This window comes from Prionailurus viverrinus, unplaced genomic scaffold (genome assembly GCF_022837055.1).
Source record: "Prionailurus viverrinus isolate Anna unplaced genomic scaffold, UM_Priviv_1.0 scaffold_35, whole genome shotgun sequence".
Lineage (NCBI taxonomy): Eukaryota > Metazoa > Chordata > Mammalia > Carnivora > Felidae > Prionailurus > Prionailurus viverrinus.
In genome coordinates, this window is record NW_025927605.1 from 1,049,232 (window position 1) to 1,065,933 (window position 16,702).

Here is a 16,702-nt window from a genome sequence, read left to right on the forward strand (position 1 = left end):
GAACCACATCTCCAAATGCTTACCGGATATCTTCTGCTTGAAGTAAATGCGTTCAAAACTGAGTTTATTACCTTCTTGTAATAAACAGAGAAAATCATGCTCACCAAGTATTCTATGTGCTCCCCTCTACTTTCCACACTTCTGTAGTTAGGAGAGGCCATAAGACTGGTTCTGGCCAATGAAATGTGCATGGAAGCCACGTACATCATGTCTGGGCTGGGGTAATAAAAAGCCCTGTACACAATTCTCTAGTATCTCTCTCTCCTCCTGTCATGTAACTGAGGACGTGACTAAAGGAGCCATGTGTTGTAGGTGGTGTGGCTACAAGACGGTGGAGCTTGGATCCCTGAGTGACTGTACGGAGTGGAGACCCCTGTGGACCACATAGGACCTATAGTATGAGTGAGAAAACGAAACAAATCTTTGTTTTGTTAAGCCAATGAGATTTCGAAGTTATTAATTACTGCAGCACAATCTACATGATCCTAACAGATTCTCTACTCTCAAATCTGCATGTTATCTTTATTCCTTCCATTGGTGAATGATGGCTCACCCATCCAGTTATCCCAGCTGGTAACCTCAAGCTGCTTCCTCCTTCACTTTCCTTTCGATTTGACAGACAGTGCTTGGGCTAGGCCTCATCTGACCCCTCTCTTGGATCAGAATCAGCATCCTGCCTGATTTCTCTGACTTTAGACTCCTCTTTCCAGCCATCCTCCTTATTGCCTCCAGAGTTGTCTTTCTAAAACACAAATCTGATCACAGTACTCCCTGAGCTTAAACACCTCTACCTGTTATTTCCTGTAGGATAAAAACCAAAAATCTGAGGCTGGCACCAAGTACCTTGATTAGTCAACCTACCTTGCCAGTCTCCCCTGCCACCTAGTACTCTTAAGATCTAGCCACATCGGGAGCGTCTGGGTGGCTAAGTCAGTTGAGTGTCCGACTTTGGCTCAGGTCATGATCTCATGGTTCATGAGTTTGAGCCCCACATAGGGCTCACTGGTGTTAGTACAGAGCCCACTTCGGATCTTCTGTCCCCCTCTCTCTGCCTCTCTCTCTCTCTCAAAAAAAAAAAAAAAATCCAGCCACATGGGATGACCAGTGAGTCCCCAAACATACTAGGCTTTCTTGGCCTCTCAGCACAGGTAAATGTAGATCCTACTACCTGGAAAGCTCTTCCTTCCCTTGTCTTCCTGGAAAATTCCCACCCCTTTTTCAAAAACCCAAATTAAATGTACTCTCAATGAAGTTTTATTCATAGAGCCAGGCAGAATTATTTTTATCCCTCTTTTGTGTTGCTCAGAAACTCCGGACCTTCCTCTATTTGCATTTATCACTAAATTTTAAGAATCCATTTACAAGTCCGCTCTCCCACTAGGCTGGAAGCTCTTCCGTGGCAGAAATGGTATCATTCATCTTTGTATTCCTAGGGGCAAAGCAGGTAGAAGTGTATTGAAAGAATGATTGAATAAGTAGGTGGATCAAGGAAAGAATTCTTTTATATCTGTCTCTTACTGTTTACATCATTTGTACCCTAGAATTTCCTCAATGTGCAGTACATTGGTTATCTACTGCTGTGTAAAAAAAAAAAAAATTACCCAAAACTAAGTATTTTTATTTTTAAAAAATTTTTAAAAATGATTTTAATGTTTATTTTTGAGAGACAGAGACAGAGTGTGAGTGGGGAAGGGTCAGAGAGAGAGGGAGACACAGAACCTGAAGCAAGCTTCAGGCTCTGAGCTATCAGCACAGAGTCTGACGTGGGGCTCAAACTCACGGACTGCAAGATCATGACCTGAGCCAAAGTCGGACACTTAACCGACTGAGCCACCCAGGCGCCCCAATTTTTAAATTTTTTTTAACGTTTATTTATTTCGAGAGAGAGAGAGAGCACACACACATGCTCATGTGCCAGTGGAGGAGGGGCAGAGAGAGAGTGAGAGAGAATCCCAAGCTGGCTCCACACTGTCAGATGGAGCCTGACACAGGGCTCAATCCCACAAACGGTGAGATCAAGACCTGAGCCAAAATGAAGAGGGGGATGCTTAACCGACTGAGCCACCCAGGCGCCTCTAAAACTAAGTATTTTTTTTAAAGATTCTTGGGGGTGCCTGGGTGGCTCAGTCTTAATTAAGCATCTGACTTCGGCTCAGGTCATGATCTCGCGGTTGGTGGGTTCAAGCCCTGCATCAGGCTCTGTGCTGACAGCTCAGAGCCTGGAGTCTGCTTCAGATTCTGTGTCTCCCTCTCTCTCTACCCCTCCCTCGCTCATGCTCCATCTCTCTTTCTCAAAAATAAACATTAAAAAAAATAAAGGTTTTTACAAAATGTTTGTTTATATTGAGAGAGAGAGGGAGGGGCACAGAGAGAGGGAAGGAGAGAGAATATCCCAAGCAGGCTCCATACAGTCAGCCCAGAGCCCGATGCAGGCGGGGCTTGATCTCTTCTACCGTGAGATCATGATCTGAGCTGAAATCAAAAGTCAGATGCTTAACCGACTAAGCCACCCAGGGGCCCCCAGAACTAAGTATTTTTAAACAACAGGCATTTATTATCTTGCAGTTTCTGTGGGTCATAACGGCGAGCACAGCTTAGGTGGGTGCTTTTGGCTCAACAAATCTCGCGAGGCTGCAGTCAACTGCCAGCTGGGGTTGGGGTCTCATCCGAAGACTTGACTAGAACAGAGTGGGGGGAAGGGAATCCGCTTCCAAGCTCACTGACATGGGTGTTGGCAGGCCTCAGTCCCTTACCACGCAGGGAGGAGATCACATAAAGACGTGAACACCAGGAAGCAGGGTTCACGGGGGGCCAACCCAGAAGCTGCCTACCACATGCAGTCACGCAGTTTTTCCACTTTAAACGACATGAGGAAAAGAGGAGGACCAGAGAAACTCCTAGTGCAGGATCTCGAGCCAGCCTAATACCTTTGAAAGCAAAAATCCTAACCCCTGAGAGGGAGTCAACAAAAATTTTACCTAGCTCTGACGAAAACGGATGTATATGTGTGTATGCACACACCCAGGCATTTGTGTACCCAGGAGTCCTGAGAGAAAGCTAGTCATTTTTACACATGTGCAGTAAATGGCAGAGATTGAAATCAAGGACTTTGTATGGTGACCCTGAGACAGAAGGCAGGTATGGTGGTCCAGAAGGAAGGGCATGTTGAGATAGAAGGATGTCCCATTCTGCTTTTCCCCCTAGACTGAGAGTCAGCAAACGTAGGATCTGGACTTGACGTGGTGCAAAGAGACTGTGGGACCCCAGGGCTATTTGTTTAACCCTCCTGTTGCTCCACTTCTTTATCTGTAAAATAAAGGGGTTCGGTCATATGATTTTTTTAAAGATTCTTTTGTATTTTTTTTAGTGATCTCTAACACCCAACATGGGACTTGAACTTACAACCCCAAGATCAAGAGTCACATACTCCTCCAACTGAGCCAGGTGCCCCTAAATATTTTTATTTTATTTATTTATTTTTAAGATTTTATTTTTAAGTCATCTCTACACCCAGTGTAGGGCTCAAACTTACAACAGTGACATCAAGAGTTGCGTGCCCCACTGACTGAGCCAGCAAGGCACCCCCGGTCATGTGATCTTGAAGAGCCTTTTAATCTCTATTATTCTACAGCATAAGGTAGAAGTTAATAGCATGAGCTCTGGCGTCAGACTACCTGAGTTCAGGTCTAAGTGATCACACTTACAAGCTGTTACCTTGAAAAAATTACTTAACTGCTCTGGTTTCCAGCCCATTCTTAGGAATAAATGAATTAATGCCTGTCAAATACTTAGAACAATGCCAGATACATAGCAAGTACTTAATTAACTGAATTATTACTATCCATTTGTTTCAGTTCTCTAGTGCTGCATAACAAAGTACCCCAAAACTGAGTAGCTTAAAAGAACACCCATTTTATTATATCCCATAATTTTATGGGTCAAGAATTTGGATAAGGCTTGGTTGGGTGATTCTCCTGTTCCACAGGCATCGTTGAGGATATTTAGTGATATTCAGCTGCTAGGTGGGCTGGTCTGGAGGATTTAAGACGGTTTCACTCACCTGTCTAGTGTGTCAGTAGGGATGGCTGAAAGGCTGGGCTCAGCTAGAAATATTAACCAGAGCACCTCCATGTGGCCTCTCTAGCATGGTGGTCTCTGGAAAGCCTGACTTCTTAGATGGCAGCTCAGGAATCCTGAGGGTGAGGGTTCCCATGAACAGGGTGAAGCTACATGGGTCTTCGTGACCCAGCCTGGGATGTCATGTAGCATCACTTCCACCATACTCAACTGGTCAAAGCAGCCCATATTCAAGGTGAGGAGACACAGACTCCACCTCTCAATAGGAGAGTCAAATAATCTGAAGTTATGTATTATAGCCACCTCACTTTCTGACCCCCAAGGAAGTTTCTCATATGAATCCTACAGGGATGTCAATGGACCAACCTATCCCTCTTTCTCTGTCAAGGAATTCGGATTATCTCTCCCTTCAAGGCAACAATTCACACTCCTCCCTAGAGATATGCATGTATACACTCACACATGTATAGCCATACACACACGCGCGCACACACACACACACACAGTCACACAGGTCTGGTACATACATGTAGCCAAGGCTGCCTCCATTTGTAGCCATGTCTTAGGTCAGGGAGACCCCAAGTCCTGCCCTACAGTTCTTTACCAGGAAGTTCACTGATTATTCCTACTCCTATTGGTGTGAAAGAGGGCATTAGTAGGGATGGAGTCCAGTCATTGATTAGAAAGAGACCATGTGTGTGTATCTGTGAGTGTGTGTGTGTGTGTGTGTGTGTGTGTACATGGCTCTTGCTTCTGATTGGCTCAAGTCAGTAAAGAAATGAGATCTGCTGTTGAGAACAGGCAGGGGTGGCTCAGATGTGTGGTTCAGGGCCAAGCTAGCGTGAGATTGAAATTTTGCTGGGGCTCAACCCAAATCCTCACTTAGATCAGCCCTGCCACTCTCCTCTACACTCATCCTATGTTCCAGGCACGCTTTACTTCTCACTGTTCCCTGACTACGCCACGTTCTTCCATGGCTTTGCCCATGGGGTTCCTTTTGCACAGAAAGCCCTGGTCTTTTTCCCAACAACCACAGTGTCTGTCTTTTGTATCACATGGTATTGTGATCATCTGCTTATATGGCCACTTTCTTCAAGAGCAGAGACCATGCTCTATTCTTCACTGTATCCCCATGCCTGGCAAAGAATAGTTTTCAACACTGGTGGAACCAATGGCTAAATACCCAGCTATTGCTCCCAGATTCAGCAACTATTCCTCCTCCACATCTGTGTGCTGCCTGATTCCACCCCAACTCCCTGAGCCCCTATGAGAAGGGGCGAAGGTCTCAAAAGCTAGGGTGGAAAGTTGGGGCTGGATTCTTGAGGCCCTAGAGAGACTCTGCAAAGTCTCAGAAAACAGGAAAGGACATGGCGCTGAGCTGTAGAGGTGTGGCCAGCAGACCCAGAGGCACTCACATTCCTAGTGGGAAAAGCCAGAGAATCCTGCAAGGTTTTTCCAGTGTGGAAGAGGATGTCTTAAAGTTTTCAAGCCTCAGTTGAAATAGTCCGTAAACACACCTGGTTCTGCTGGGTTAAGTGTTAGGGTCTGTAGGGAATACTCAGACCTGGACCTGAGCCAGCACCTTCCTGGAAGATGATTCTGGCTGCTGAGGTGGGGGCAGGTGCAGCTGAGAAAAGAGGTCCCCTGGACCAGTGCTCCTTACACTTGAATGTGCAAACAAATCCCCAGGGAATCTTGTTAAAATGCAGCTTCTGATTCGGTAAGTATGAGGTCAGATCCAAGACTCTGCTTTTCTAACAAGCTCCCAGGTGTTGGCACTGCTAGGGGGCAGGGGGGTGGGTAGAAAGCAGATGGAATCACACTTTGAGTAACAAAGACCTAGAAAACTGGCATTAAGATCCAGACATTGAGGGCTCAGGGCTCGGGCCTTAGAAGGAGAGGCCACCATCAACAATGTTACAAAAATGTTCAGGAGATGATGCAGGAGATGATCTAGTATAAAGTCAGCCTGACCTTTATCTGGTATAGGTGCCAACCTTTACATTCTTTGAGTCTCTGACCATGACAGACATCACTAGTGGATTCCAGCACTATCTCCCATTAAACCAAGAGGAAGCCTCAGCATCCATCTTAACACAGTGCTCCTGGGTAGCCACTACCAACGCATTACAGCTGGCATGAGAAATGACCCCATTTGCTATTTCTGGTATTGTGGTTAAAAGTCTGACTGCCTGCGCTCTTCTTGGGCTGGCTAGATGCCCTCTGAACAGCTGTTTCCACGAAATTCAGTTGCTTTAATATGCTGTAATTTGAGGTAAAGACAGCACTCATTTCGTAGTTCTTTTGAACATCAAATGCTATTATGAATGTATAGTGCTTAGCACAGTGTCTAGCACATAGAATGTCCCCTGTAAATGATGGCTACCACAAGGAGGCTGAAAGGATTGGCTGCATAATTGGGGGAGATGCGAGTGGTGAGGCGGGAGAGGAAAGCAAGGGAGAGAAGCCAGAGAGCTAAGAGTGGCGAAGGTTAGGTGGACAAAGGCTGTGCCAACCCTGGGAGGGCTGGGAGATTCCTAGCTCTCTCTGGATGGAAATGGGCCCCCTCCTGGCACAAAAGCTGTTTGATCAGAAGGGTTGCATGGCTCAGGTCATCTTGAGGTATCTGAGTTCAGAACTTCTTGTCAAGGAAAATCGTGAAAGACTTTGAAATGGTTAAAAAGATTACTGGGGGGGGGGGGCGGTTGGCGAAGACTACTGCACGTCCTTGCAGGTTATCTTTGAGTTTTCTTGTCTTTCAGTTATTTTACAATTCCGGCAACTGTAATCACGGACACTATTTTTGTCCATAAAATGTAAACCGTGTCTGGTGAAGATGTAACTGATATTACCCAGTAAATATTGCCCAGTTTTACATTAAGCAAATTTATTCCAACATTCTTTTTAAGTTTGCTTGTTGTTTGTTTAGAGTGGGCACAAACAGGGGAGGGGCAGAGAGGAGAGACAGAACCCCAAGCAGGCTTTGCGCCATCAACACAGAGCCTGATGCAGGGCTCGAACTCAGGAACGGTGAGATCATGTGAGATCATGACCTGAGCCACATGCTTAGCCAACTGAGCCCCCCCCCCCAGGTGCCCCAACACTGTCTTTTTTTAACACTTTTATTTTTAAGTACTCTCTACACCCACCGTGGGGCTTGAACTCATGTCCCCGAGATCAAGAGTCACACACTCTTCTGACTGAGCCAGCCAGGCGCCCCTGTTTCAATGTTCTTGATGGCCTAGATATCTTTCGGTTCTTTGGATTCTCCTGAACATCTTGCTGATTACTTCATTAATTGATGAGTCAAATGGAAATTTTGATGTATTTATTGTATCTTTGTATAAGAGTAATGATTCTGTCTGGTAGAAAAAAAATTTTTTTTCAGCATTCTCATTAGCAGTGAAGATTGAGCAAGAGGCTTCCAGGACCCTCTGTCCTAGACAAGTTTTCTCATGTGCTCCAAACAACACATTACACATGTTAAGTTTATAAGGGATTATGTCCAATTTCATTACTTGTTTTATACTATCCAAATAGATACATCATGATTTGATATTTGAACACGTACACATTCTCAAACGCTTATTTAGAGAGCTTGTTTAACAAAACATTAAAAACTCAGAAGCACCACAAAAGTACCATCTATCCATTCATTCGCTTAAACTAGATGGTTGTCTCCATGTAGGCAGGGACTGAATTTGTGCCTCTCTAGAGCTTAGCAAGTTCCTGACTTGTGGTAAGCACTGAACACCCGAAATACTAACTACTGAGCCAACGCAATGAACGAATAAGCTTAACTAGCATTTATTAAGCACTTGCTATGTGCCAGGCACTGCTTTAAACATTGTACTTGAATTAGTTTATTTAATTCTCCAACCAGTCTTGCAATGTAAGTATTATTACTATTCCCATTTACAGATAATGTACAGAGAGGTCAACACCTAGCAAGGGGCTAAGCCAGATTCAGGCCCAAGGAGACTGGCTCCGGAGCCTGATGTTGGACACCCGCTATGTGCCAGGCATATTGCTAGGCTCAGGGAGAGAGAGAAAAGACTAAACACAGGCTCTCCTTCAAAGAGGTCATAGTCAAGAAAGGAATGACAAACAATACTGTGATGTGCTGTGACCATTGAGAACACAGTGTGGGGACAGGATTGGCCAGGGGTATGGCTGTCTGCAGAGGGGCCACCTGACCTCAGGGACATTCTGAGTCAACAGTAGTTAATATGTAAAGCTAGGAAAAGGGAAAGGCATTCAGACCACAGGAACAGTACATGCAAAATCACGGGGCATGGTTGGTCTGAAAACAAGAGAGTTCCAGAGGATGGCACATAGGAGTGTAGGGGAGGACAGTGGGAAGTGAAACTGGAGAGCTAAGAGCCAGATCCAGACCTTGGAAAGCCTTCTGAGCTGAGTTGCTGAGGGAAGGAGGGAGTTGGGACACTCTTTGGAGGCCTTGTAGGATTTTAACCAAAAGACATTAAACCCAGTACACAGAATTCCCTTCAAGCCACATCCCACCCCAGAGAGTTCCCTAGGAGACCTAGACCAGTTGGGAAATGCAATAGGACTGTGGGTCACACCCAGTGCCACCTGGGAGCAGTGGCTGGGAGTACTCCCTCCCTCACACCCACAACTGCTGCTGCTGTGCTCACCCCCGCACACAGCATGGCCACTTCAGGCCCACTCCCTGTCACATTCCCCCTAGAGGGTGAGGCCAGAGAGATGAGAATTAAGCACCCTCCCTTCTTACATCCCTTCCTTGCCCACCCTCTGACTCCACTATCCTAAGCAGCTGCAGAGCCTGGCACACCGTAGGCCCCAGTCAGAGGAAGAACGGGAGACTGGCGCTTCCTGGGGGGGCCAGGGCTCTGGGCTGTACCCTCCCCTCCCAGCGGGCTGAGGCTGGTGATTAGCTGGGTTAATTATATCCAAGCCATTTCCGATTGGCACAAGCCCACCCACCCACAGAGCCTGCCCAGAAGGCGTGCAGGCTGGGCCGAGGGTCGCAATGCCAGGGCGCCAGCGACCCTGGGAGGGGGTCCTGACCCTTGCAATGGCCAAAAGGAGGGTGGCTGTCCTCCCAGCTCCAGGACCTCCTGCCCTCCCCTCACCCCAGGCCTCCTTCTCAACACTTCCTACCCCATCCTCCCTTTTGCATGTCCCCGCACAAATCCCTTTCCTGCCCCTCCTCCTCCAGGTTTGGAATGAAATCATGGGGCTCTGAGTTCCGCACGAGGCCCCTACATAAACACTCTGATTGGGGCTAATTATAAGGGCCAGGTTGGGAGGCTGGAGCCTTCAGAAAGCTTGGCTCTCAAACAAAGGGCCCAGGGCTCAGCCCTCAGCCCAGGCCGGCCCCTCCCCAGGCTTCATTAGGAATAAGGAGGGTCCTGGGCCACAGGCAGTCCTCTCTGAACTCAATCAATAGTTTCTGGGCTTGTTCCATGTCCCAAGTCCCATCTTGTCCTTTCTCCAGGCATCAAATCCGGGCCCTGCCCAGATGGTTTGGAAAGGCTGCAAGCCTGCAGTGGAAGGCAAGGCAGCTGGGGAGGGGCTCTCAGGCAGTGAGGCTGGGGATGGGGCAGAGCGGGGGGGGGGGGGGGGGGGGGGGGGGGGGGGTGGAGGCGCAGGGGAAGCCAGCTGTGACAGCCCTAGCCCTAATTAGCCGGCTTCAAAGCTGGCTGGAGAGAGAGCCCGCCTGCGTGTGTGCCCTGCTCACTCAGGCGGGTAAGACATTTCTGTCCTAATCAGAGGAGAGGCTGGGAGAAAAACACTGCCCACCACCCCCAGGAGCCTCTAGACTGTGAGCTCGAACCCAGAGTCAGGTGCAAAACCTGGGAGCACAGGAAATCATTCTGTTTTGTTAAAATTATTAGCAACAATAGAGTAAAAAGCCCTGAAGAAATGCACATCCTTTGATCTAACGATTCTTTTAGGAATTAGCCTAAGTATCAGGGAGATGCTACAACTTATTGAACTTTTATGTGCTGGCTTTGTGTATACCATCTGATATAATCTTCATGGCAAGTTGCCAGACAGGTACAGCCACCTTTTTTACAGATGAGGACAGGGGCTCAGAGGTTAGGAGACTTCCACAGGGCTCATAGCTGGCAATGTCTCACGCCAGAGCCGGTACTCTCTATCATGATCTGCCTGTGTCTCTTTTTTGCCTGCTTTTCTCCCTCTACAACAAAGGTATTTACACACTCATTCCACTCTGCTGCACTTGATAATTTGTTACCTTCCAGAGAGGCAGGAATGAGGGAATAATCTGGTTTGGGGTGTTTCTGGTTTTGTAGACCTGATGGTTTTCCCTCCTGAACTCCCCCCCCCCTCCCGCCTTTCCATAACATAAGTGATTAGACACTTGAGGGAATACCAGAGTTCCCCCAAGAAGGTGAAGGATGCCCACTGAAGAAGTGGAGATACCCAGTCATCAGGACTAGAAAATGTCTAAACCAGGAATTGGAAAACTAGCTTGGGGATGGGGCGATGGAGGGGGGCACAGAGAGTTCACCAGCCCCCTAAAGTTACATACAAAATTGTTTGTTCACCAGAGTCTGCCCATTTTCTCCCAGGAAAAGCTCCAAAGATTTTTTAGGTTCTCAGATGGGTCAGTGGCCCCAGTTTAAAATTCGTTTTGAGGAAAGGAAGGGGAGTCCAGAGAAAGAAGGGACCATCTACAGCGAGCAGGTAGATGATCAAAGGCACGATGCCTCCAATATAGCAGAATCTGGGCTCAGCTTCCCCAGACATGGGCCCCATGGCACCCTGGGACAGCATCTCCCCACTTCTGGAATCCAGCCCAGATCTAGGGCCCCAACACCCTATAATACAGAAGTCATCAGCCCCAGATCCTAGTGATCTTCATTCTCTGGGGATGTTCAGAAGAATTTTGTCTTAGAAAACTTTACTGTCCTCTTCTGCGGCTAGTTCTTAAAGGACAATGAGTTTGTAACTAATAGAACCATCTTTAGGAGGGGAGGCTGGGAGCAGGTGTGGAAAAGCCAAAGTCTGATCCACGATCGAGGAGTCTGGAGGAGAAATGCCCTGAACCTAGAGAGCCTGTTGCTCCTTTGTGCGATGGGGTGAGGGTGGGAGAGCAGGTAGAAAGCAGCTGCGTCTGTGATGTGACTGGCCTCAGGTGAAAGGTCTTCCTTTGGGCCCTTGACCCTCCACCAGACAAAGCCTCTCTCTTCCAGAGGGAGGCCTCAACCCACTTACAACTACTCATAGGGTGGCCCAGAACTCTGCAAAAGCAGACCTCTGAGCCCATGTGTTTAACTGTGTTTTCCAATCGAGGCAGTGGAGACCCCTCTCCAGATGTGGCAGTGAGCTCAGGTAATCTGCCTTTGGGTCTCTGCTCCAGGCACGGTCTCTCCTAAATTCCCTGCACTTTGGGGTAACACTTCCCTTCCTCTGAGAGCTGATTCATTAAAGCAAGGAGAGCAGCCAGGTGGGACATTCCCCACTACTTTCCATAAGGTAATTAGCCCTTGCCCCCTCCCCGGCCTTTGGGGAAGGGGAGGGCATCTAGAACTGTCCTGTCCAAAGGAGGCCATTATCATCTACCCTGTCCCCCCCCCCCACCACCATAAAACCTATTTTTTCCACTTTCTTGGGCCCTCTTCTGCGTTGGCAGGAGACTTTCAGGGAAGGGGGTTAAGAACAGTCTTTACCAAAATTCCCTCTCTCTCACCCCCACTCAGGGAAGGAAAAGAGATCATTGCTGTTAGGCCACCAAGTGCTCCTGCTATCAGCGTGAGGGTCCACTGACAAATGTACCCAAAGCACTAAGAGCTGGGCTCCTGGGCCTTGGGGGGTGGGGGGGAATGCAGGATGGGCTCTTACCCAAATCTTCAAGAGACCAGTTCTCCTCTTTCCACTGGGTTCCATCTCAGCCACTGCAACCCCCCTCCCTTTCACCATTCTTTCCAGGAGAGGCACTCACAATTTGTAATTTAACTCCTTCCTGCAGCCCTTGCGGGGTTCCTTTAGAATTTTGCAGCAAACGGAGCTCCGGGAGTGACTCCCCTGCCTGCTTCTTTGATAGTTGAGAGAATCTCATGTTGGGCCTTCACACACATCATCATTTGAGAAAGAGTTAGTTTTAACATATAAGGTTGACCACCCGCACAAACCATTTGGGGGAAGGTTATATATTTTGGGAAGGGGGCTCTGCTGCAATCCCCAGGCTTCATACAATTCCAAACAAAGCCCAACATACGACTTCAATTACCACCAAACATTTCCAGATCCCCTCCCCCAACATAAACTAACACACACAAACACATCGAAGTAGGGGTTCTAACTTACTTTCTCCCTTGTCCCAAAGACTGCCAACAAAGGGTGGTAAGGCACCATTTCCCCCATCATCATTTAGCTAAAAAAACAAGGTCTGGGGGCAGGGAACCTCTTCTCCACCCCACCCCCAACCAAGTAGGCCAAGGGGAGAGGGAAAGAGGGGGTGTGGTTTGGTTAAACTAATAAAATGTTACAACCCTGTTAAATACAATTAAAGGGCTAGATCTCTAGAAGATAATTAAATGCGCTTTATTATGATTATTAGCTTTTAATTTGCACTATTATCAAGAAACAGGCGATGGTGAAAAACTGAGTTATGTGGCATAGTTGTTCCACCCTACCCTTTGGTCTTCAATCCTTTGGAATTAAAATTCTAAAATATTCCAAATAGTTGAGGGAAATGATGTGTATTGGATACGGCAATTCTCTTACCAGCGTCAAAAATACTTTAAGTGTTGCCTTTTATTTGGGGGGGTTTAGGGAGAAGATAAGAAACATCTGTTATAAACATTCTATCAATCTTGTGATATAGAATGTCATGTAAACACTCAACCCCACCCCCACAGCACAAAGAGCCTGCCCAGAGCCTCCTTCCAAAGCAAAGATACCCACCTTTCCCTACCCGGCCTTTCTGGACAAGTTTGAAAAGAAACGTCTTTTGTTAAACGAAAACTAAAAATCCCACCAGTCCATCAGTCCCCACCCTCCAACCCAACCCATTTTTATTGCTTTTGGGGAGGAAAATTGAGGCAAAAAAAAAGAAAAAAAAAGAAAAAAAACCAAACCCCACACAGAACACACAAACCAACCCGCAAACTTCTAATCTGAGTGCGAGAGAAGATATTCGGTTTGGGGGAGTTGGGGGGGTGCCGCGGAAGGAGCCGACTACAGGGGAGACGGGGGAGAGACGCGAGGGCATCTCCAAACGGTTGACTTTTGCGAACTAATGCTCCCCCTGAAAATGGAGGCAGTCAGGATTGATACTCAAGGTAGCAGCGGGGTGGGGTGGGGTGGGGTGGGGTGGGGGTGAGGGGTCGGGAGTGGTTTTGTTTCAAAACACTTTTCACAAAGCACTACAAAGCACTTTCTGCCCACTCCAAGCGCCTGGGGGCAGCCAGCTGAAAAGAAGTCAAGTCAAAGAGGAGAAAGATCTTCCGGCTTGCAGGGGAGCCGGCCACAGGGGTGAGGGTCATTCCACACCCCATCTCGCCCTATCCATCCCCACCGTCCCACTGGCGGGTTTGGGTTCCCCCCACCCCCCACGTCTTCATCTCTTTTAGGAGTGCTCCAAAGATGGAGTGAAGGGGACAGGGCACGTGGGGAGAGAAAGGGAAAGGGAATAAAACAAGAAGAATCCGAGTCTTGTTCAAAAATACCCAACAGCTTCCACAGGCCCAGCGTCAGCGAGAAGGCTCACGTATTTGGCTTTGGGAGTTGAATGTAACCAACTTCCCACTCCTCGCGGCAAACACCTCTTCCAGCAGGCCCAGCCCTGCCAAAACACCACAACACTAACCCAAGTAGGAGATGGTGTTTGCAAGGGCACCGAAGAAAGGCGAGGGCCCCCTTAAACGCCTCCCTCCCCTCATTCCTCAGCCCTGGCGCCCCTTGCTGCTCCTTCTCCGCCCCCCCCCCCCCCCGTTTTTCTTTTAAATAGAAAATATATAATTAAATTTACAGACTATTTACAGTTTTAATTACAAACCTGATGGGGGTGTTGAACAGAGAATTCTCTTTAAAAAGCAACCTAAAAAAGAAATGGTTTCGATTGTTCTTTATTTAAAAAAATAAAATAAGGAGTCTGTAGGAGGCCCCCCCGGGCAGAAGCAAGCGCGGCGCGGGTGGCCTGGGGACGCGCGACGGCGTAGGGACACCCCCTCACACGGTGGTCTCGCCGTGCCGGCTGTTGGTGAGACGGGTGTAGAACTTCCTCCACGAGTGCAGCGTCTTGCCGGACCAGATCCAGAAGCCCGACGTGATGCCCACGATGAGCGTCATGAGGTATTTGATCATGTAGACGGTGAAGTCGGGTGACATGCGCGGCGTGTAGTGCGCCGGGCACGGGATGGCCAGGCTCTTGCAGTGCTGGCTCACCCACGAGCGCTCCCAGTGCTCTCGAAAGGCCTGCTCGTAGAAGTAGCAGGCGATGACGATGGTAGCAGGCACGGTGTAGAGCACCGAGAAGACGCCGATGCGCACCATGAGCCGCTCCAGCTTCTCCGTCTTGGTGCCGTCGTGCTTCATGATGGTACGGATGCGGAAGAGTGACACGAAACCAGCCAGGAGAAAGGACGTGCCTATGAACAGGTACACGAAGAGCGGCGCCAGCACGAAGCCCCGCAGCGGGTCCAGGCTGTTGAGGCCCACGAAACACACGCCGCTCAGCAGGTCGCCGTCAATCTGGCCCATGGCCAGGATAGTGATGGTCTTGACCGCCGGCACGGCCCACGCGGCCAGGTGGAAGTACTGGGAGTTGGCCTCGATGGCCTCGTGGCCCCACTTCATGCCCGCCGCCAGGAACCAGGTGAGAGACAGGATGACCCACCAGATGGAACTGGCCATACTGAAGAAGTACAGCATCATAAAGAGGATGGTGCAGCCCTCCTTCTTGGTGCCCTGCACCACTGTGCGGTAGCCGTCCTCGGAAAAGCGCTCGTTACACACGACGCGCTCCTGGAGCACGAAGCCCGCGATGTAGGCCACCGAAACCATAGTGTAGCAGCCGGACAGAAAGATGATGGGTCGCTCCGGGTAGCGGAAGCGCTGCATGTCTACCAGGTAGGTAGTGACGGTGAAGAAGGTGGAGGCGCAGCACAGCACCGACCAGGTGAGGATCCAGAGGCGCGCGAAGCGCGTCTCCTCCTGAGAGAAGAACATGGAGCCGTCGGGCCGCGCCGGCTCACAGGGCGCCGCGCAGTCGCGCTCGCCCAGAAACTTGTAGCTGAGATAGGATGGCACCTTGAGGACGCGCGGGCAGTGGAAAGGGTGCTCCAGCGTGGCGTAGCGCGGGGGCGAGCCGCCGCCGCCCGGGCCGCCCGGGGTGCCCCCGGCACCCGGCTGCAGGCCGGGCGGAGGCGCGGTAGTGAGCAGCGCGGGCGTGCCGTCTTCGGAGTGGTTTTGGCCCACGCAGATCTGCTCCGCGCCGTGGCGCGGAAAGTGCTCGCAGCGCAGGCGCTCGGGCCACTGGAAACCGAACTTGTTCATGAGCGCCTCGCAGCCCTGGCGCGCGCGCTCGCAGATGGAGCGGCACGGCGGGATGGCCTGCTCCAGCACGGTGCACACGGGTGCGTACATGGAGCACAAGAAGAAGCGCAGTTCGGGGGAGCACTGCACCTTCACCAACGGGTAGAACTGGTGCACCTCCAGGCCCGCGTCCTCCTGGTTCGTATGGCCCAGAAGGTTGGGCATGATGGTCTGGTTGTAGGCGATGTCCGTGCACAGCGGGATGGAGATGGGCTGGCAGAAGCCGTGGTCTGGGATGGAGATGCCCTTCTCCCCGTGGAACTGGGCCGGCCCGGCGGCGGGCAGCAGCAGCAGCGGCAGCAGCAGGCGGGGCAGGGCGCTGCGGGGCCGCATGCTGGCCGCCGCCCCCCACTCGGCTCCCGGGCGCCCCCCCGCCCCCGCCCCCAGGCCCGAGACCGCGCGCCTTCCCAGCCGCCGCCGCCGCCTCGCTGCCGCCTCCCGCGCCTCTTTGCAAAGTTTGCTGGCGGCTGCAGAGTTGGGGAGGCCGGGCGGGGGAGGGGGGCGGCGCGCCTGCCGGCTCGCTCGCCGCGGTCCGACTGAGCCGCCGGAGACACCGCGCGCTGCTTGCCCTCTCTCCTCTTCTTCCTCCTCCTCTCGCCTCTCCCCTCCCTTCTCCGCCCAGCGACTCCTTTGTGCCTTCCTCCAGCCCTCACCTCGGCCTCTCCGATCCCAATTAGTCGGTTTCAAGGGGGCCCCCGCCAGCGGCCCCGCCCTCCTCTCAGCCCCCCAAAAAAGGGATCCTTGAAACCGCCCCGTCGAGCGCTAAGCACCATCCCAAAATGTGCTCTCGGCCAATCAGATTTAAACTCCAGGACCGGCCCCGAGGGCTGGATTGGTCGACCACAACATAATGAGATCAGAAACCAGATGCCAACAAAACTTTCCCCCCCCCTTTTTGCTTTTTAAAGAGACAAGCTATTATTATATTAAGGGCTGTTTGCCCAGCACGGGATTTCTCCGGAGTCGCGGCGGCGAGATCCGGAGACACACATTCTCCAGAACTGCGGCAGACTCAAGCCACTCAGCCCTGGATCATTCTTCTTCTGGGGGGCCAAGGCGGTCTCCGGCGTAG

General features: G+C 50.3%; 1 protein-coding gene across 1 annotated transcript; it reads right to left on the reverse strand.

The window, feature by feature from the left end:
* Positions 1-14,060: 14,060 nt before the first annotated feature.
* On the reverse strand, positions 14,061-16,391 carry FZD2 (frizzled class receptor 2). Its single transcript, XM_047845326.1, has one exon. It carries the CDS (start codon positions 15,961-15,963, stop codon positions 14,266-14,268), a length of 1,698 nt encoding a protein of 565 aa, XP_047701282.1. The 5' UTR covers positions 15,964-16,391; the 3' UTR covers positions 14,061-14,265.
* Between the last annotated feature and the right edge of the window lie 311 nt (positions 16,392-16,702).

Excerpts from the sequence above, each read along its gene's own strand:
- FZD2 (XM_047845326.1), bottom strand. The coding sequence starts at position 15,963 with ATGCGGCCCCGCAGCGCCCTGCCCCGCCTGCTGCTGCCGCTGCTGCTG.